We start from the raw sequence: 23266 nt of genomic DNA on the forward strand, positions 1-23266 counted from the left end.
AGTAAATAAATTAAAAAATCTTTAAAAAAGAAAGAAAGAAAGAAAATTAAAACGCAAACTGGAAAATGTATTATTAGCAAAAAGTAAGCAGGAACATACTGGTTAAGAGTCTGGAATCACGCCCCTGGTTTGCATTCTAGTTCCATCCATACTAGGTTTGTGACCTGGGCAGGTGACCTCCTCTCTGATTGGGCCAATCATCGTGCCTATCTCAAAGTTACCATGAAGAGTAAAAGAGCTGGCATTATAGTAAGGATTTCAATAAGGAACTCTTATAAATTAAAAAACAAAACAAAACAAAAAAACCCTGAAAGAAATACCAGCAAAGAATATTAAAAGGAATTCACAGGACAAATGAATAACATAAAACATATTCAGTTTAATACTCAAACAAATACAAATTAAATATTAAGTTGTGTCTATCAAACTAGCAAACATTTTTAAATACTCAGAATTTTAGAGTATGGGAAAATTCTGATGTGTAGCAAGTAGAAGCATAAATTGTACTTTAAAAAGATACCTGAAAACATGTATTAAAAATCTTTAAAAATGTATGTATCCTTTAATCCAACAACTGCAACTTTGAAGAATTGGAACTAAGGCAATAAATCAAAGAGGAACACAAAGCCTACACAATAATGTTCACTTAAACATTATTTATGAACTAATTAGAAATAAGAGGGAATAGGTTAAATAGTAATTGATTTGTAGAATACTAATTAGCCATTAAAAATGATGCTATAAAAGAATATTAATGATGAAGAAATGTTTAAATTTTGAAAGATTATAAGAAGTAAAATATGATCCCAATTTTGTTTCTTAAATATGGTAGGAAGGAGCCATATGCATATAAAGCAATAGGCAATATATACATATACCAAAAAATTATAATTATTATGTGAATGTTACAGAATTACTGGGGATTTTCATTTTCTTCTGAACTTGAATTATTTTTAAGTAAAACTAGGTAAACTGGATTGTAGTGGTGATACTTAAACAACTGTGTGAGTTCAATAAAAAATCAAATTTACTCATAAAAATAGTAAATTTTAGTGTGTAAATTATATTTCATAAAATAATTATGCACACACATATGCACACACAAAGCTTATAAAAAAGATGAGGGACTAGAAAAAGTCCCTGCTCTCAAAGAAAGAAAAACATTACAAACATGTCACTTAATGAGGAAACAGCTTAACTATCTCAGGCATCTTTCAATAACAGATCTGTTATTGAAGATATCTTTCTACTATATACAAATAAAAATGGATGTTATACAATCATTTCATTAAATATGAAAAAGCAAAATGTTCATTTTGAGCTAACTTGGTTGCCAGAAAAAAACCTTTTCCCCTCACATTTTTTTATATCTACTAACCTGCTCCTCGAAATGCTTTCTAATTCCAGAGTCCAAATCATTGGCCACAAAGTGGCATAATCCTAATGTCTAACAAATAAAACAGCCATTCAACACAAGTTTTAAATTATGTAAATGAGATACAAATTTGAATGGAATGTACCTGATAATACAAGCATAATAATAAAATCTGAGACAACATGCCAATTTCTCAAATACAAGAAAAATTTAAGAAAATGCAAGTCCCAAATATGCATAAATAGTACAGTAATAATTGGATGGGGAATTATAGTAATAAAAATAAAAGCACAAAAAAAAAATAAAAATAAAAAAGCACATCTCTTGGGCAAGTGCAATGTATGCATCCTGCACTCCAGGTATTAGGAGGTATTATTACCATCATTATGCTTCTTAATCTCCAGAGGAAGAAACTGGTATTAGGAGCTTATACTTTGTTCTGATGGTTAGTTCTAAATTAATTATCATACCCCCAAATCTCTTCTATTTTCCGTTCTTTTCATTACATGTCTTGAAGTGAGAAAGTATGCCCTGATTCCCCTACTTAAAAAACATGACAGAAATTTAATTAGTAACTTCTCCCTCCTACTTTTCCTCTTCTCAAAGCATCTGTTTTGAATATCCTTTCACTCCCCATTAATAACTGTGAAATAAACAGCAACTTTCTTCTACTTTTATTTTTCTGGTTATTGGTACTGCATCTTCACTGCAGAATACAGGCATTACAGATTACATTTGCACATACCAACACTTTAAGTTCCACCAGCATCTGTGTAATGCTTCCCTGCATCTTCCTGGTTGCCAAAGTTGACTCTCCAGTAGATTCCTCAAGAAGTACTCAAAGAAACAGAAGTTCTCCAAACTCATACTTGTGTTCATAATACTTTGTGTTTATGCTTTAGTCAATTTAGCTGGATATAAAACTCCAGGCTCTCTTGTTTTCCTTGAGAATACTAGGAATTACTCCACTGCATCTGGCATAAAGTGTTGCTCTCAAAATCAGATAATCCAATTTTCTTTCCCCTTAATAATGACTTGACCAAGTCTTTGCCTAAATATCTTAAGAATCTTCTTTTCTTTCAAGTTCAGTAATTTTTAAAGAATACATCTGCATGTTGATCATTTCTGGATTTATTTACACAAGTATCTATTTGCCCTTTCCAAATTTTTTATTTCAGGAAAATTTACTTCGATTATAATTATTGGTAGTTATTAAATTTCTTTGCTTTGGTTCTCCCTCAGAATCTATTATTCTACATTGAAACCTTACTGTCTTTAATAACTCTCGCCATTTTCTAGACAATTCTTTTCTTTTTTAATTTTTTTCTATTTCTCTTCAGTTTCTCTAAAGAAATTCTCTATTGTGCTTTTTTCAATGTTGTATTCCTTCTAGATTAGGTTTCATTTTATTGGTTACTTTTAATTTCTCTTTCTTCAGTCATCCCTACATTTCTAAGACTTCCCTATCCAGAGTTATGTTGCCCTCTCATATTTGTATCATATTCTAAATTTGCTAGAGTTTGTTCTGAAACATTAGGTTACAGTTTTCACTAGTTTCAGGGACATTTCTTTCTAGCATGCCTTCATTGTCCGCATGAGTATCATTCTGTTCCTTATTCCTTTCTTCTTACAAAAGCTCGGTGGGAAATTTGACTGTGATCCTTGCCTGTTGCTCATTTTCATATAAAATAAAAAAACTTTTAGGAAACTAGAGCAGGTTTTCTGGCTTTGGTAACAGGCCTTTTCTGTTTCTATGAAGGGTAATGAAATGAGATCTTCTGTGTGTTTGCCTTCTCTCACTTCATCAGACTTTTTTCCCTTTGCCTACACTGCCTCCATCCTGCTTGATGCGAATTCTATTCCCAGCAGTGTCTCCTGAAGAGTGGGGCTTTAGCCAGAAAGGGAGCTTCAAGTGGCTTTGAAAGTTCATAGGGAAACCAGGCAGCTCTGACTCCAAAGCTCCTGTGCACCTCTTGTAACCTGTGAACTGAAAAACACCTTAGTCTCTGCTACTGTTCTCAAGCTTGCTTGACGCACTTTTCAGGGAGGTTTAGAACCTTGATGTTCTCCTGTTCTCAGGCCTTTCAGATAGTCTGCTTCTGCATCCTTCCTTCTGCATCCTTCTTTACAAATGCTGACATCATACCAGTCCTGTAGTTATTGGAAGATTTGCCCCCAACCGCTTGTATCAGAGTTTGCAGGGATACCATTTCACCTGGTCTTGTAAAGTTGGCTGAACATGAGTTTTTGGTTTTGCTGTTCTAGTTACTGTTTCCAGAGAAAACTGGAGATTCAAAAAACTATGCCCTGCTGTCTTCTCAGAACTCAAACCTTCTTTTGGAGGTACATTTAGTAAGTATCCATAAGATCTAAAATTAACAAATACGATTTTATTTGCTTTCACTTTGGAATAAAGGCACGGAGGACTAAGAAACGCAACTTTGCAATGTGGAAAATTTTGGATTTCCCATCATATCCAAACAGACTATATGCTCTTTTAGATGATATGTACATGATGTCATCATTAATTGCTTCCACTTAGAAATTAGAAATTGAAATAATAAAAATATGAAATATAAAAGGAAAATGAAAGAGGAAATAACATGGAAATCTTAAAACTATTTTAAGAAATGTATTAAAGCAGACATTTACATGAAGATATTTTTAGGGATTGGGATGGCAAGAATTATTCTTCTTTGCAAGGATTCATTGCAAATCCACTTTTATGTCCCAGGAACCCTGCTACATCGACATGGGACACACAAAGAAGGTGAGCTACAGCCCTGTAATCTTGAGGAGCTGTCAAAAACTGGTCAGCAAATCTGTGCAAAGGCCATATAGGCATTAACTAAAAATGATTTGCTAAAAAGAAATAACCCTGGAAGGAGAGTATCTACCAAACTATTAGGTTTGTTGCTTACTTTATACATTTTAACGCATTTCTTTCTTTTTTTTTTTTTTTAAGTTTAGGTAATCTCTATACCTGACATGGGGTTCAAATTCACCACCCGAGATCAAGAATCACATGTTCTTCCGACTGTGCCAGCCAGGCGCCCTTACTTCATTATACATTTTAGAAGCACTTGGAACTTTTTCCTCCACAGAGTATACACTATTACATTGTATTTCCTAAAATAGGAGATTCTTCTTTTTGCCAGCCGAATTAGAGTTATTTTTAACTATAATACTCAATGCTCACAAAGATTTATTAAAAGACACACATTCATGTAATGCTAGGAAGTATAAACTGGTACTTATAACCAAATAGCTTTTTGAAAAGCTGTATCAAGGGCCTTAAGATTTTCCGAACTCTATAACCCAATACTTACACTCCTAGGAATCAATTATAAGAAAGTAATTTAACATAGAACCAAACATTTATGCACAGATGTTAGTGCTTTAAATAAAATGGAAAAGAAATTTTTAAAAAATAACTTAACGTCTAATATGAGATATCTCACTTACTTAACTAGGAAATCTTTAGTATGAAATAGTCTCAAATCAGTATACTTTATTTTTTTTTAATTTTTTTTTTTTAATTTATTTATGATAGTCACAGAGAGAGAGAGAGAGAGAGAGAGAGGCAGAGACACAGGCGGAGGGAGAAGCAGGCTCCATGCACCAGGAGCCTGATGTGGGATTCGATCCCGGGTCTCCAGGATCGCGCCCTGGGCCAAAGGCAGGCGCCAAACCACTGCGCCACCCAGGGATCCCCTCAAATCAGTATACTTTAAAATGAATTTCTAAAAGTAATTCACCCTCAAGACAGTTACAGTTCTCAATGCTCTAGATTTGCTTCAAGTTTAAAATGATAGCAGATCACTAGAGTCAAGTTTTTGATGACAAAGGGAAATATTTATGATAGAATACTAAGCCAAAAAAAAGATATAAATAATATAAAATACATCCTAACCCAAGCATACCATCCTGAATGTCAAAAATGGCACAGAAAACAAAAAACTGAAAGAGAATGTGCCAGAGTGAAATGGAGAGAACTGTGGGCATATTTCCTTCTACTTCTCTATAATCACCAAATTTTTTCAGTGATTGTGTATTACTTAATAAACAGGGAGAAAAAAGTAAAAACCTGAGAGCAAAAATAAATCCATTGGTTTTACCATTCACCAAAAACAATAAATCTGCTGAATTATTAGGAGTGGAATCTGATAGCCCAGGGTTAAGAAATGAGTAGGAGCTACAGAAGGGAAAACACATAAAGACCAGACACACAGGACTGTGTGAAGAACAATTCCAAAAGAAGGCAAATTGGCAATATGTGCCAAATACCAAAATGTACAAAACCCAATGCACCCTGCAGCTGAGTGAGATTTAAAAGTTTTTTTTAATTTACAGAGCTGAGGGATCCCTGGGTGGCGCAGCAGTTTGGCACCTGCCTTTGGCCCAGGGCGCAATCCTGGAGACCCGGGATCGAGTCCCGCGTCGGGCTCCTGGTGCGTGGAGCCTGCTTTTCCCTCTGCCTCTCTCTCTCTGTGTGTGACTATCATAAATTAAAAAAAAAAACAAATTACAGATCTGATTTCTAATTGTTCTATAATAGTATGTCATACTCCTATGATAGCTGAAGTATGCAAACCTTGCCCTACAAAACTCACATTTAAAAAAAACTTAGAGGGGATCCCTGGGTGGCGCAGCGGTTTAGCGCCTGCCTTTGGCCCAGGGCGCGATCCTGGAGACCCGGGATCGAATCCCATGTCGGGCTCCCAGTGCACGGAGCCTGCTTCTCCCTCTGCCTATGTCTCTGCCTCTCTCTCTCTCTCTCTGTGTGACTATCATAAATAAATAAAAATAAAATAAAATAAACTTAGACAACCTAAAATTTTAAATTCTGCCCCGTTTGTTTTAAGTCCTTAAATTCATACATTTAAATAAGTATGACAACAACCCTATGAACAAATCACAGCACAATTTAAAATAAATTTCCAAGGCATTCCTCCTAAAAAAGTTGTAGTTCTGTATTTTCTAGAACTGTTTCAAGATTTAATGTGACTAGCCTATCCCTACTTTTCAAAGACAATTTTAATTGTTAAAGAAGCCCATGTCAATAAAGAATGGCATCAAATGCTATATCAAACAGCTTTTTAGAAATTACGCTCCATTCGATGCTAATGAGGAAAATAACAAAAGGGTGGGAGGTCTTTCATCACATACACTGAAAAAAATGTAAGAGCTTTTATGTTAATGTACACAGTAATCTCTGAGGAAGTGTATTTTACAAATGCAATCTCAGAAGTAAGTGATTCTACATCCTTCAAATAAATGCAATTTGGTTACCTCTTAATTCAAAAGGGTAAAGAATGCTCCTAGGTTCCCAGGATAACGGTGTGCTTGGATAGAATGTCACTCATCTCTAACGAGAATGAACGGGAGTGAAGGGCTGTGTACAGAAGAGACATCCAGGAGGCAGCCGCATGAGTCTGAAACTCAGGAGAAAGAAGTGGAACACAAATGTAGATTCTGATAACGCCGGCATGTGGATGTCAGGTGAGGCCAGTATTGTGAATTCTATTAACCAAAGAGTGTTTTCTGTTTTTACTCTAGATGCCTTGAATTCAATATGTAAGTCTTAAAAACTTATCATATCCACTGCATCATTTCTTACATATATGCCCTCTCCTCCAACTGAACTCAGTGCTCCTGGATTCCTAAGCACAGTGATCCTTGTGAGCAGAGTGCCTATTACAGTACATTACAGTACCTGGTACAAAGCAAATGTTAACCAAAGTTAATCCAATATTGGTCACAATTTTTCATCCAAAAATTTAAAAATAACCCAATTTTACTTCATTTATACCCTCATTTCCATGTATACAAAAAGACCCTCAAGTTAAATACAAGAGTATCTATATACACGAGTACTAGAGATGCATCAAAGTTGGACTCTGGCTTGGTGTTCAGTAAAAATCTATTATTAAAGCCTTTGCTTTTGAAAGATGTATCATCAGTCAACACCTACCTCAACATCCTTTCTAGCATCAATGAAATGGTTATTAGAGAGTAGGGTATCACCACATCTAACCAACATAAAGTCAGTACCATGAAAGCCTAGGGAAAACAGAGTATTCACTTTCAAGTATGCATAAGCATTCTAGAAATAACTTTCACTGAAAAACTCCTTATGAGCTTTTATGGGTTAAAGTTCTACCAGTTGAAGTATAATAAAATGTGTGCGCAGTAATACAAGAGCAAACTGCTACATTAATTAATGATGATTAGGACAGCTGTTAATTATGTTCAAAAACAATTATTAACTTTCAAATTGTTAAAAGGGAAATACATCAACAGCTAATACATATGTTAGACAAAGCCAGATCTTCCTTCTTGAGTTTTTTCTCTTCATCAGCCAATAAATGTTGACAAATTTTTAAAAATACATTGCCAAAGGAGAGAGACTGGACTATATCATAAATCTAATCTTTGTAGGTTGTATCTTCTAGCATTCATAAAATTAACTAGATATTTCATTTCATCTATAAGTCTTTCGAGTAAAAGAGCAACTTTGCCACCTCAAAATTTCATTAGGGAAAATCTCCAAAATCATTAATATTCTTGGATAAATCTATGAGATACCCCAAAAATACTTTGTTCCTCTACTGACCTCAGTTGAAAGTGAGCATCTACTTGGTATAGCCAATGTGCAGTATAGTGCCCAACGAGCAATCCGGGAGCTGACAGTGCTGAGAAACTGTTCCTGCACCAAAAGGTCAAACTTATAAAATCTGACAGCAAAGTTTTCATAAAATTCTAAAATTTTTTCTGTCAATATTCCTATTCATTTCTAAGACGGTAATATTCAGCTTCAGCATCATGACTTTATCAGCCACTCAGCCATAATGTGTACGTGGCGCACCGCTAGTTTGTACAGACAGACGCATACATGTGCACGTCTGAGAGTGAGATTACAGAGAGGATTACTCAGTTACCTTTTACTTAAAAAACAATTAACATCAGATTCTTTGAATCCCTCATGAATGTAAAATATGATTTGATCTACAATTTAAAAATATATTCAAACACATTTCTTCATTAAAAATAGACATTTTTTAAAATCCCATTTCAAAGTCAAAAAGGTCATTTTTTCCTTTCGCAAACAAAGATCACCAAAACAAAAACCAATCACAAAAACTTAAGAGCTATACCAATAATGTAATTAAAATATCTATATGAGACTTTTTGCAGTTTCTTCTTTCCCAGTTAAAGACCACATTTTCAAACAGTTTGTGAATATGATCCAATAATACTACCCTGACAAAGCCTATCAATAGAAGCCCTTTGGTTCAACAAAACACCTCACAATCAGCCTGATTTAAAGAATATACAAGTTTAAGTTAACACTTTATCCATTAGCTACACTGTATTTTCAAGAGTCTGAACATAGGCATAGATGGCCTAGCCTCCAATTTTCCATTTGCCATCAATAAGATCACATCAATAATAAAGCAATCTAAAATATTCTTTCAAAAATGCCCTTATAGTGCTTCTCCTATATAAATACAAATAAAAGGATGAAAGGAAAGGAGGAAGGGAAGAGAGAGAGAGAGGAATGGAGGAAAAGGAAGAAAAAACAAAATCCCAAACCATATTTTTCCAAGGGATCATACATATGGGTATAATATCCTTAATTATCAGAGTCTTATTTTAGACACTACTAACACCTACTCCGTATGTCTTTAAAAGATTTGCTCTATTCTAATGGGGATCTGAAGGAAACATGCACTCAACCATAAAGGTGAATATTAGTGAATATTTTTAACAGAAACACTTAAATTCTCACCAGAGTATTAGTCAATCAACCACTTTCAAAAAGGTCAAGTATTAGCAATCACTATACTATACTTGAATTAATACCATACTATAAGTCACTAATTATCAAACGGAATCCCAAAGTCAAGTTATTAAATATCCCAACTACCTTTGTATTTATCCACCTAAATACAATTCCCCCACTAATGCTGTTTATCAGAAAGCTCCCCCATTCAGAATACAGCACCAGTTCCCACATTCGCTCAGACAGCCATAGCTTTACTGTATTTCAAAACTTGAGTCACCTGTATGCATCGTCTTCTTTCAAGTCTCATATCATCCTGATGGGGTGGGGGGAGGGAGGGAAGAGTCCAGCAGCAAAACTATAACACTGTGTGAAGAAAAACAGATTATGATAAGAGATAAGGATGCAAGACAATTACCCCTACTGAGGAACATCTAAAGTAACTACAATCCCCAAAACAGAGATAAAATTACTGCAAATTCATTTACTAACATTTATTAATGCTTACTTGAAAATAATTTTCATTAATGAAAATCAATTATATATATAAAATGTAAAGTACCCAATTGTCAGGGAGAAAAAAATGTCAAAATCTGCCTACTACCAATGAAAACTTCAGGCGTTTCTAGGTATGAAATAAACAGCCAATATTCCACTATTCTATATAATTATCTGAGGAAAAATTCACATTTTGTAATATCCATCAATTCACAAATCAGTATGAATGTGAATTCACTTCTCTTCGTGGCTTACTATCAGAGGAAAGGAGAGGTAATGCAAGTTGCTTTACAAGAACGATAACATGTCAATCTACCAATGTTATTTGTAAATTGAGACACTGCTCACAAATGCTCCCACAAGCCCTCTTTTGCTCTCCAAGTGGCTTCTCTTACATCACTGTAAGTCTTTCACTATGCTACTTCCTACCTACTGCTTCCACTGGTATTTCACAAATGACTAGCAAAATTTATAATGACTAACAGGAAAGCAAAAGCAACCTCAATGAAGTTATCAACTAAGAGTACAGAAGAAATGATGACAAGCACAGGCTAGAACCTAACTTATAAATGAGTTCAGTCTAAAAATTTACTTTTTAAATTGATACTGCAGAATTCAATGAATATGACTAATGAAACAATGTTGCTTATGTGTTAGCCAAGTTCCCAAGCCAGCCAAAAGAAACTTACTGATACCAAAATATATTATTGATCATGGGCACTGGGGACCCCTGAGAATACAGAAAGATATCCAATGCTAGAGCCTCTGTTTATACGAACAAAGTCTAAAATAGGCTGCTTCCCTTTGTTAGCACTCTCTCAACTCCTGATGTCTCTAATTCTCTAAATTTTATCATAGGGATTCCCAATCATCCTGCTTCCTAATCCTTTCCCCTAAGCTGTCCTGTGTTCCTAAATTACCATCAAAAACTCCTATTACTTCTCAGTGTGGTTCATTTCAGGTATGGAATAGAAAGAAATCAACTGGACTGAAATAATTCACTTTCGTATTTGCAATTTTCAACAAAGATGCTAGTTAGTCCAAATGAACCCCTAACTGGTAGAATTCTAATCATATTACAAAATAAGGTTAAAAATGACCAAGGTAGTCTGAAGAAAAACGTCTTTAGGCAAACGGTCATTATATAGATTTGAATGTGTATTTATTGCCCCCAAATATTTCTGCTTTTCATTCGTTTCTCCACCTATTTTTGAACTCCCAAGTTCTTTAAAAGCTCAATGTTTGTACTCCAAATAGCAACTGCAAGAGCATCTTCAGGGACAGGGGTGTAAGTATATGACTTATCTGTAACCTAGGAACTGCTTGTGTCTAAAATCACTACCTATATTCCAGGTTCCAAGAACCATGTTTCTAGTTTAGATGCTATGGTATAACCTTAGACATGGGACCAACTGGTACCCATTTGGCCGGCGGGGTGGGAGGGATCAATGGATAGATGAACATTAAAGTACTACATCAAAGGTTTTACTCCAAAAGAATGGTATTTGAATCTTCAAGAGTAAGGATTTTTACTTTAAACACAGTTTTCTAACAATTTTTCTCTCATAAATGGTCTTTACCATTCTAGCATGGACCATGGGGACAGGAAATGTGATTTAAATCTCTAGCTACGAATTATATATTATTAAATATTTTAGGTTCTCAACATCCCATTCTTCACCTATAAAATGTTACTTACAATGCTATCTACACTTTAACAACTTCAATGGTTTCAACAGGATAGATACTGCAGATATGAAAAGACTCATAAGAAAAAAAGCAGAATGTAGTAAGATATTAGCATTCTTTTTATTCTATTAAAAGCAGTTAGAAATAAGCAGATTATCCCATTACTATTATTAGATATCTAAAGGTAAGAAATATGGGTGGACCAGTGGCAAGAACAATATCACATCTGGCTCAGGATCAGAAGAAGCATACATCAAGACCCAGAACAAGTATCTTTTAGAACAAATATCAACCATTAATCACTACTCATTTGAAAAGTAGCCTTTAGCAAAGTGTAAAGCATCTCTACAAGTTACAAAACTTGCTACCAACACATGCAGCAACTAAACCATCATCTACTAAGCAATGCTGAAACCCCTTAAGTCTTGATGGTGGACTGTTCTAAATTAAGATTCTAGTGATAATTCCATATATCCTTCAGGCTTGCCCACTTTTCAAAACAGAAAATTGGTTTATTATTAGGTCAGGGTTTTATGACAATAAGTAGGTAACAGCAAACACCAAATATACTTTGCAAACTATAAATCCAATTTTCTTTCCAAAGAAGCTTAAAAAAATCCAGTCGTATATTAAATTTTTCTGAGTAAAACCTACAGTGAATTTTTCACCTCTCCCCTCACAAATGGAGTCATTAACGATTACAAAGCTAAATTAGATACTAATGAAAAACATCCTTACCACAGGAACCTCCTAGGCAAAAAAAAAAACAAAAACAAAAACAAAACTAACAACTCTGAGTAAGCACTAAAGAAAAGGTTCACAAACTAAGAGCTTAAGGGATTCAATAAATGTTGCCCCAAATTTTTGCTCCTTTAAGGAAGGACTAAGCTACTTGGCCTCTCTAGGACTACATCTGGGCTCAAATGCAACAAAATCAGGCACTGAGTATTTGTATAAAACAATAAATACAGGAAAACAGGAGGGAAATGCGCCATATGCATATTATCTGTAACATAAATGCATTGCTAAATATCATTTTTTAAAACTGGAGGGATGGGAACCCTGGGTGGCTCAGAGTGTGATCTCTGAGTCTCTGGATGGAATCCTGCATCGGGCTCCCCACATAGAGCCTGCTTCTCCCTCTGCCTATGTCTCTGCCTCTCTCTCATGAATAAATAAAATCTTTAAAAAAAAAGAAAAAATAAAACTTGGAAGGGTAAGACAAGAAAGTTAGGGGTAAGCTATGATCAGTAAGTGTAAAGTATGGATATCCTGTCACAAATTCAAAATATGTCAACCACCAAAATATGTATATGTATTTCTTTTGTATTTTAAGTTCCTCAAACATAAATTCTCAGACCACAGAACATTTTAGGAACCTAGCTCCCACTATTATAGAGTGACTACTACATAAAATAGATACTAAGAAATACAACATAGTGAACCTAAGTTCCAGAAGGCTCATTTCTAAGACAGTTAGGTGAAAGTCAACACTAATCACTATTTTAGTTACATGTGGAACTAAACACTTTTCTTTAAAAAAAAACAAAAAACAAAAAAAAACAGGAAATTACCAAGACGTATAGTTTTTTTTTTTTTTAAGATTTTATTTATTCATGAGAGAGACAGAGAGGAAAAGGCATATGCAGAGGGAGAAACAGGCTCCCTACAAAGAGCCCAATGCTAGACTCAATCCCAGGATCCTAGGATCACGCCCTGAGCCAAAGGCAGATGCTCAACCACTGAGCCACCCAGGTGTCCCCTAAACAGACTTTTAAAAGCTGGCTTGGCCCACCTCTGTAGAGTTCCAGGCCCACATTTCCACGGACCCAGTGAAGAACTGAGCATTGTTTCCCAGTTTTACTGAAGAAAGGTCTTATATTTTTATTAAAAAAATATATATTTCTTTCTTTATTCATGAAAGACACAGAGAGAGGCAGAGACATAGGCTGAGGGAGAAGCTAGCTCCCCACAGGTAGCCTGATGTGGGACTCAATCCTGGATCCCAGGATCACGCCCTGAGTCGAAGACAGACACTCAACTACTGAGCCACCCAGGCACCCCAGAAATGTCTTCTCTTTAATGGATACATATTTTCCTTTAATTCACTTAATTCCCATAAGCAATTACATAAGGCAAGTAGTACTATTATCCCCATTTCACAGGTGAGGAAACCAAAGCCGAGAGAAGTGAAACTGTCCCAAGTCGCACATGACTAATGGTAAAGAGAGAAAATTCAAATCAACCAAAAGGACTCCAAAACCAGTGCTCTCAGGCACATGTTAAATTGAATTTACTATCTCCTTATCCTTCTCCCTTATCAGAAAAAGGGAGGATAGACCAGGCAGGACAGGAAAGAAAATTCACTTCTCCTTCCTGTATTCCCAGTCTTGGGTGATGGGTGTCACCATCACACCCATCTCCCAAGGAGAAGTCTCACCTGGGGCCTCTTCCCCACTGCTTACACCTCATCCACTCGGCAAATTTTTATGTTGGATTCACCTCAGAAAGGTCTTCCCAAATGGTCACATTGCTCCAACTCTGGTATGTTTGCCTCAATCAAGGCTCTCCTGTCCTATCTGCACTCCCTGCTCAAATCTAGCCATACAACCCACTTTCATCTAAACTGCAGGCCTCGGGATCCCTGGGTGGCGCAGCGGTTTGGCGCCTGCCTTTGGCCCAGGGCGCGATCCTGGAGACCCGGGATCGAATCCCACATCAGGCTCCCGGTGCATGGAGCCTGCTTTTCCCTCTGCCTGTGTCTCTGCCTCTCTCTCTCTCTCTCTGTGACTATCATAAATAAATAAAAATTAAAAAAAAATAAATAAAATAAACTGCAGGCCTCAAAACACACGCTGTCTCCATTCCAGCCCAATCATGTGCCATCAGGCTGGAATTGAACGATGGTCTTCTCTCCATTTAAAATAGAAAACCTCAAGTTTTTCCCCTATCATTTATCTGAAATAGACTGCATTCTGATGATAACACCTTACACGCTCCGTATTTTTTAAAAAGTAAGAAGAAACTGAATAGGGTGCACCTAGGTGACTCAGTGGATGAGCATCTGCCTTTAGCTCAGGTCATGATACCAGAGTCCTGGGATTTAATCCTACATTATGCTCCCCACAGGGAGCCTGCTTCTCCCTCTGCCTAGGTCTATGCTTCTCTATCTTTCATGAATAAATAAAATCTTAAAAAAAAATGAACTGAATAGGAATAAAGAACCAAAGTCACACAAAATCCCAACACCCCAAGGAATCTCTGCTCTTGTTTATTTCCTATCTTTACAGCAACACTTTTTATATTTGTACCACCTTTCATGGTTGTACAGTACCCCGCTGCACACAGCTAAGTTGATTTGAAACAAAGACCTATTGGGGGGTATCTGGCTTGTTTCCAACGTCTCACTACCATAAATTCTGAACTTGGGAGCCTGCTTTTACCCATTTGCTAATAGGAATTAAAAGCAAAGTAATATAAACAAGATTTTTTCAATCTCTGTTGATGTGCTTACTTACAGATATATCACCTACACATAATGTACTCAAACTTCCTATTATCCAATCAATCCTAGCTCATAAAAGGAATTAAAAATTAAATGACTTCTAGGTACTCTGAGATACACACCAGAGTGAGATCCAATGTGTTATCCCCAGTTACATTTTCCTCCTGAACCTGAACATCTGGATTGAGCTCATTCATTTATATGTTCCTATCAGAGGATGCTTAGGACAAGTATGTTCAATCAATAGTCTGCAAGTCCTTCTCATAACTAGTTTTTTAAACATGCATTGGAAAACCACTCTGCATTCCTCTTTCTGATAGCACTAACTTTTCTAGAGTGGTCATATATATTTATACACACATATAATTTTACTTATAAAATATACTATATGTATAATTAATTTACATAAGTGCATGCACACATATAGTCAGTTGTATGTACTTTTATACATATATAATTATATATAATTTTAAAAGCCACTGCTTTTAATTATCCTTGCATTTCAAAAACACAGAAAAATAACCAGGCCCAGAAATAATAAAAAACACACACTCTGTTAGCAGCTTATGTCTTCCTCCAACAAGCCTATTGCTAAGAGTTGTAAATGAGTTTAGTTTTACTTATTTTTCCCAACTACACTTTTGAAAAATACAAAAATTTTTTAAAATGTGTGTGGCCTTGTATCTCAGAGCACCCAGTTATCCTCCAAATATCCCATGTCTCTTTCACTTGCAGCCACAACCTCAGGTATTCCATCTAGTTCCATCCCGCGGCCCCTCCACTTATTTCTCTATCCATCTTTCCCTCCAAAGGAAACATTTCAAAGTTTTACTCTGAATAATGCTGAACTCTTTTCTCTACACTAACCTGTAACTCAGCATCCAGTCCAATGAGCTGCACCCTATGGTTCCTTTACTACCTCAACTCTCCAAACCTGAACACATCCTCACCTCCCTCCTCACAGAACTCACCTTCCCATCTTTATCCCCAGTGCCACCATTCTTCCAGCGACTTCCCTAGAAACTGCTGACTTCTTTACTCAGAATGGTCTCACTAAATCCTGTCAACTCTCAAAATGCCTCCTGCCTTAATTCTTGGTCTAGGTCCTTATTTCATACTTGGTATTACAGATCCCCCTAGAGCCAAGCATCTCTTGGGCCTGGTGGTTATGTGAGAAACACCACAGGAGGTTCTCAAAACTAGACTGCAGACTCCACACCCAAAGATACTGACTGATTCAGGAAGCACGTAAAAGAACCCAATAATTTTTTTCTTTCCTCCTGGTGACTTTATTTTTTTTTTAATTTTTTTTTAATTTATTTATGACAGTCACAGAGAGAGAGAGAGAAAGAGAGGCAGAGGGAGAAGCAGGCTCCATGCACCGGGAGCCCGACGTGGGATTCGATCCCAGATCTCCAGGATTGCGCCCTGGGCCAAAGGCAGGCGCCAAACCGCTGCGCCACCCAGGGATCCCAGCCTCCTGGTGACTTTAGAGCACAGTCCAGTGTGGAAACTACTTAACTTAAAGGCAGTTTACTCCCTGTCTCAATTCATCTGACATATACCTGCTACACAGATGTTCCTGAAGCACATGACTTGCATCCTCGTTTGAATTCACCCTCTGTAACTGAAGAAAATTTGATCAAATCTTACTGCCCTGAATGGAGAGTTTAGCATGGCATTCTACAAAATGCAATTTAACCTCGTTCTGCCCCAAGGTTCAAATGATTTCCCCTACTTAAAGCTTGCCATTTCTATGCCTAACCTTTTACCTAAATCCTACCCTTCCTTCAAGACCACCTCAATTCCCCCTCATCCAGCTTTATACCACTCGTCTCTCTCTGAATTTGCATTTAATGATCTACCACTATATTTTGTTAATTATTTATGTTATATTCTTATTCCAGTGACATTATCTCCTGCTTCGTTAGCTTCCTATTTCTATTTCATCACAGGAGATGTGCAATGAACACATCAGCATAGTGAGTAACAACTTAGAAAATACTGTTCTGTGTAGAAAAAGAAAAAGTTATAAAGCAGTATGCAGACACCATGTGATTGCGTTTGTTTTTTAAAAGGAGAGAAAAACAGTTGTGTGCATTAAAAACAACAACAAGTGACAGGTTAGCCAGAAAACATAAATAGTAGTTATCTCTAGAGAAAGGAACTGAAGGAAATTGTTATTCTTATCTTTTGTATTTTCTAAATTTTAAAAGGAATGTGCATTTTGTAATCAGATCATATCTTCCTAGAATATTAAACCTTAAAATCTTAACCTAGAATTTCTGTGATCAATTGAAGTCCTGTAAAAATGACTGGCATGGGTATTAGCAGTCACACTCACAATCCTGATACTCAGGACTTCTTGCAAATGTTAACATTTCCCAATCTCCACTTCAAATTCCACTGGCCTCACTAGGTGGATGTTCAACTAGGGACCCTGTTCACATCTCTGCAAATCAATTTTATATATGAGTATGCGACTTCTCTAGCTGTCCAGAAGTGAAGTTTTGTTTGTTTATTCTTTTGGTTTGTCCTTTCTATCAAAACCACAAATCTTAACATAGTATTATTGTTCTTATTTCTACATAAGACCAGGAGACATACAATAAGTGAGAAAACTGATATTAATATCAGAATAAATCTTATGAATAAAGGTCTGGAAAAACCTTTAAAATACCATTTAAGGGGGCAGCCTGGGGGGCTCAGCGGTTTGGCACCGCCTTCGGCCCAGGGCCTGATCCTGGCACCCTGGGATTGAGTCCCACGTCGGGCTCCCTGCATGGAGCCTGCTTCTCCCTCTGCCTGGGTCCCTGCCTCTGTCTCTCATGAATAAATAAATAAAATCTTTAAAAATAATGATAATAATAAATAAAAATAATAATAATAAAAATACCATCTTAAGCATACCTTCCTTCATATGCAGAAAAAAGTTCTAAATACAGTAAAAATCTACCCATTTCAAAGATTAATTCATAATAAACTACTGCAAAAAAGTTTAATCCTTAGTTACAAATTCTATGCTAAATTCCTCTATACCAACTTTAAGTTCATGATGTTCCTCATGCACACTGAAGAAACAGAAAATAGCTACACGCAGCCTACAAAACACTCTTCATACCCACAGTCCCCAGCTTTTCCCCAACTGCGCACCCAAACACTCAATGTGTCTTCTCAAACTGAATTAGCCAGCCTCTGTCATTTTTTCCTGCTCAAATTTGTTTTCTTAATTTATGATCTCCAAATTTGTATACAGTATTACTTAAACATGAGCCTTGCAACACTAAGTATTGTTCCTATAAGAGATCCTTTCTTCATGTAGCACTCACTGACTCATGGTCCATTTGTGGTTTATTATACCTCATGCTCAATCTCTTTAAGAAATCGTTTTCATGACAGAAAATACAAAATTTATATATAAAAGTGTATCATTAAAAATATTTTAAAAATCAGGAATAAAAGTTTTCAATATTAAAAAGGTGACATACATTATGGTACACTGACATGACAAAACATTATATAATCCTTTAAGTTCTTATGATAACTGCATGATACGAAGGAAAAAGTCATACATCGTATCAGAAAGAACTCAAAAACCTTTCCCAAAGCAAAATCTCAGGAAAGTAAAACAAATACACTGAAAAATTCTGGGGGAACATATGTAAGGTTATTAATAATGAATATCTTCAGCTACAAAAATTCTGAGTGGTTTTTATATTTTCCTCTTTACACTTTTCAGTACATTACAACTTTTATAAATAGCCATATTTCATAATTAGGAAAAAATGGCCCCAGAAATTCAACCTCCATATGAAACATAAAGTCAGGGCAGAGATCCCTGAGTGGCGCAGCAGTTTGGCGCCTGCCTTTGGCCCAGGGTGCGATCCTGGAGACCGGGGATCGAATCCCACGTTGGGCTCCCGGTGCATGGAGCCTGCTTCTCCCTCTGCCTGTGTCTCTGCCTCTCTCTCTCTCTGTGTGTGACTATCATAAATAAATAAAAATTTTAAAAAAATAAAATAAAAAAAATAAAGTCAGGGCAGCCCGGGTGGCTCAGCGGTTTAGCGGTGCCTTTAGCCTAGGGCGTGATCCTGGAGACCTGGGATCGAGTCTCACACGTCAGGCTCCCTGCATGGAGCCTGCTTCTCCCTCTGCCTGTTGTCTCTGCTTTTCTCTCTCTCTCTCTGTCTCTCATAAATAAATAAATAAAATCTTAAAAGAAAAAAAAAAACCATAAAGTCACCAAGGTATCTGGCTAACAGCCACAACTACAAGAACAACCTCTGTGCATCCAATTTTTAAAACTCCAATATACGTAAAAAAGCTCATGATAATAAACTATTGAAGACCTCTGTTTAAAAAAATCAGCTAAGGGGTGCCTGTGGTGCCTTGGCCAAGCATCCGACTCTTGGTTTCAGCTCAGGTTATGATCTCGGGGTTGTGCCATCAAGCCCATGTGGGGCTCTGCGCTCAGCGCAGAGTAGGCTTGAGATTGTCTCTCTCCCTCTGCCCCTCCCGCTCATACTCTCTCTGTAATGAATAAATAAATCTTAAAAAAAAAGATCAGTTACTATACTGCTAGATCACTGTCCACAGTAAGACCAAAAAAGTACTTAGTGTTGCTTACCCCAATACTCAAGGCTCTACAGCCATCAGGCTCCCAAGTCATCCTGCCCTGGTTTAACTCCTGGCTCCACGGCTCAATGGGTAGACTCACACAAGGTTCTAAACTCCCAAATGACTAACTGTCCTCATCTACAAAGTGAGGATAATCCCATAAAACTGTTATATTATCAATGACATACATAAAGCATGTATAGCACTGTAGTTAGTGTTCAATACGCATTCAATTGTCTACACCAGTGTATTTTATGCTATCATTACCTTCACCTTTCCAGTCTTATCTCCTACCATAGAAACTTTCCCCAAATTGACACTCCAGCCACAATGGACAAATGCCATTTTTGCTCGTGCTACTTAATGAACGACTTTCCTTATCCTTCTCTGTCTACACCAAGCTCCAAGCCTAACACCAACCAGTACTGTCTTCCACAGAATACTCCAATCAGCACCGCCTATACACACCATCCCTCAGAATTCTGCACAGCAGTGTTTACACCAGGACCATAGCCCTCACACAACTCGCCTTGGATGGTAGCTACCTAACTGTATGCATGCCAGCATCCAGCCCCAGAAAATGGTGAGAGAGCCTTGTTTGGCTTGCCCTCGAGGGAGGCCAGCTTCCCCAACTACAGCACTCTCAATGAAGGAGAAAACCAAAATCATCAAACAACATCATCACCTAAAACATCTTTGGGTTGCTTTGTTGAAACAAGTGAGTTACAATTCTTCAATATCTGGAGCACCTGCCTGGGTGGCTCAGTTGGTTGAGCATCAGACTCTTGGTTTTTTGGCTGAGGTCTTGATCTCAGGGTTATGGGATGGAACCCTGCAACGGGCTTTGCATTCACCAAAGAGTCTGCTTGTCCCTCTCCCTCTGCTCCCCACTCCTCTGCCCCCTCAAGCTCATGAGCTCACTCTCTCTAAATAAAATCTTTTTAAAAACTCTTCAATATTTAAGACAAGTTAGTAAGTACAGTTAAGTCATATCTGCAACCTACTAGTGGAGCAACTGAGTTTGCCATAGTTTAGTTCTAGAACTCATTTCAGTGCCAAAGGCATAAAATCTAGTGGTTTTGCTACAGATAATGTTATCTAAGAAATATTTTATGTAGTATCAACCCCATTTAAATAGCCATAATCAGATAACATTTGAGTATATTTGAAGGGTTTTATTCCTGTTAAATACCAAGCCTCTTTTTTTAAAAAGAAGAATTTTAACCATGGTATTACTTATACTGAAAATGCTTAAAAAGAAAAAAAAAAGTGAGCAAAATACAACTGTGAAAGCAAAGGATGATGGGGACAGAAGGGCTCATTATGTTACTCTCTCTACTTCTGTGTATATCTGAGGTTTTCCATAATTAAGTTTCTTCTAAAAATAAAAATGGTGGGATCCCTGGGTGGCGCAGCGGTTTGGCACCTGCCTTTGGCCCAGGGCGCGATCCTGGAGACCCGGGATCGAATCCCACATTGGGCTCCTGGTGCATGGAGCCTGCTTCTCCCTCTGCCTATGTCTCTGCCTCTCTCTCTCTCTCTCTCTGTGACTATCATAAATAAATAAATAAATTTTTAAAAATTAAAAATAAAAATGGTGATACAGGAAAAAAGTATTAGAAATACAATTCCTTAAACCATAAACTAAGTGAGCTACTTGACAAAAGAAGCTACCTAAAAGAAATGCAAAGTAACATTTTACGACAAGAGAATTTAAAAACAAATCATGACTGAGCACAATTTGCTCTTTTTATTCTTTTATTTCTTTTTGGGGGAGGAGAAAGGGGTTGAAGTAACTTGGGAAACTATTTTCCATTAAATATTTTTAAATAAATCACTAACAAAGATTTACCTATCTAAGTTTTGGTTTCTATACAATTCTTCCAAAAGCATTCATTATGTTACTAGTCCAGCTATGATGTGAAGATCCAGGGAGTTGGGTGAAATTCCCTTTAGGACATCATCAGCTAGCATGGCAGGATCAATAAAGTGCAAACTCCCTAACACCAAAGGGAGATGATTCCACTACTAGTTTCAGTAGAAACATACTCTTGGAGACAAAAACTGAACATTTTAATTTTAACTTACCCCAAAATTTCCTCTTGCTACCCAAAGTCATATTTGATTTTTACCTTCCTCTTTTCTATATTATACAGATAGCACATGTTTCATGGTATCTAATATAGATGACTTAAACAGTAACATTAAAATTATCAGACTGAGAGTTAAGAGGACTTCAATTTCACTTAATTCAAATCAATCCTTCAGCAGATATGGAAACTGACATCTAGAGGTTATGTGCCTTACTTGTAAGTATCTGAAAGTAAACACTGAAACGACTGGATTATCAAACCAATGATAAAAGCAAAATAATGCTTAATTGACATTTTAACCGAGATTTAAATTCCACTGCTACACATAAGTATGTACAAATATGTTATATATATATAACAACATAAGCACCCCTACATAAAAATGAAAATGCACAGGAAAATGTTCAGAAAGATTAACTGCAAAACTTTACGGGCAGTATATGCAATTGTGACAAGGAGACTGGAAAGGTGGTGGGACAGAAGTGAAAAAGACATTCATACATCTGTACACACTACACAAGTGCTATCATTTACACTAAGTGAAACAAATGAAAAATAACATTAAATAACGGCATATGGACAAATAATATCCTAAAAATCAGATGAAGTCTTGACATAAGTAAGAGTTTCAAATTCATCATTTATTTCTTCAACAAATTTGTGCTGAATACTGGAGATATAAGGGCAAGATTTACTGTTATTATGCCTGCCTTCAGGGAACTCACGATCCAACGTGGGAAAGAGACAAAAATCATAGTAATATTAGACTATAAGCTATGTTATGAGGGAAAATATGAATTACTAAGAAAATATAACAAGGGGCACCAATCTAGATTTGAGAAAGGAGTATCAGAAATATTCTTTCCAAGAATTTGACAGGTAAGATCTAAATTTGTAGTCTCTATGTCTGTACAGCTTGTGAAGCTCACAATTCTTTTAATTTCTATTATCCACAAAACAAGGGGCAATGAGACAACCCAAACTTCTGAGAAAATAATAGGTGGATGGGGATCTGGAAGTACGGAGGCTAATCAGCCAAGACAGTGGAAGTCTAGAGGAACAGTAAATAGATGCCTTCAAATAATTAAGGAAGTCTCACATATATGGAATCAATTAACTAGCTTCCTATATTTCAAAAACACAGGACTCAAACCAGAAATAAGAATAATGTTACAGGAGAACATGTAGAGAACAAATAAAAGAATGAAGGCATAAACCCTCGTGTGTTTGCATCGGGGGAAAAAAAAAAGAATGAAGGCATCCAATAATGGGACGGTTGCTCCATGAATGGCAGCCCTTGATCACTGCATGTTCCTAAAGGGCCTCGGACATGTAACATCTGCTTCAGCCATGATTCTAACATGGAGCAGTTAGAGTGGAGTTGAGTTACTCCGGAGCCCAACCCTCCGGCCCACAGGCCCAAAGGCCCCACATCACTACATTATTTAAAAATCTGTCTGTTCCATGAAATATAATCAGGGGAATAGCCAGTATTTTCTAAGAAAATTGTCTCTTCCACTGAGCCTATGTTTTCACCCTGGTTGTCTAAGAACAACTTCTCAACATTGTGGAGGGAGCTAGAGTCCAAGCAAAGCAAGATGGTCATACTGAAATGTGAAGTAAAGATCAGAGTTCTAAACAGCTGAAGCAGGGGCAGCCCGGGTGGTTCAGCGGTTTAGCGCCAACTTCGGCCTGTGGTGTGA

The 23266-nt window shown here is 36.7% G+C and overlaps 1 protein-coding gene across 5 annotated transcripts in view; it reads right to left on the minus strand.

Moving 5' to 3' along the window:
• The window catches only part of DYRK1A (dual specificity tyrosine phosphorylation regulated kinase 1A), a 144352-nt gene that overhangs the window by 82013 nt on the left and 39073 nt on the right, over positions 1-23266 (minus strand). For 2 of the 5 annotated variants that reach the window (XM_041735264.1, XM_041735265.1), the window contains exon 2: positions 9442-9527. The exons of 2 other annotated variants lie outside the window; for them this stretch is intronic. In XM_041735264.1, coding sequence (XP_041591198.1) covers positions 9442-9451 — 10 coding nt within the window. In that variant the 5' untranslated portion in view covers positions 9452-9527. Of the gene's footprint in view, positions 1-6667; positions 8085-9441; positions 9528-23266 lie in introns of all 5 variants that reach the window. One more of the 5 variants, XM_041735266.1, reaches the window with a different exon arrangement.

This window comes from Vulpes lagopus, chromosome 20 (genome assembly GCF_018345385.1).
Source record: "Vulpes lagopus strain Blue_001 chromosome 20, ASM1834538v1, whole genome shotgun sequence".
Lineage (NCBI taxonomy): Eukaryota > Metazoa > Chordata > Mammalia > Carnivora > Canidae > Vulpes > Vulpes lagopus.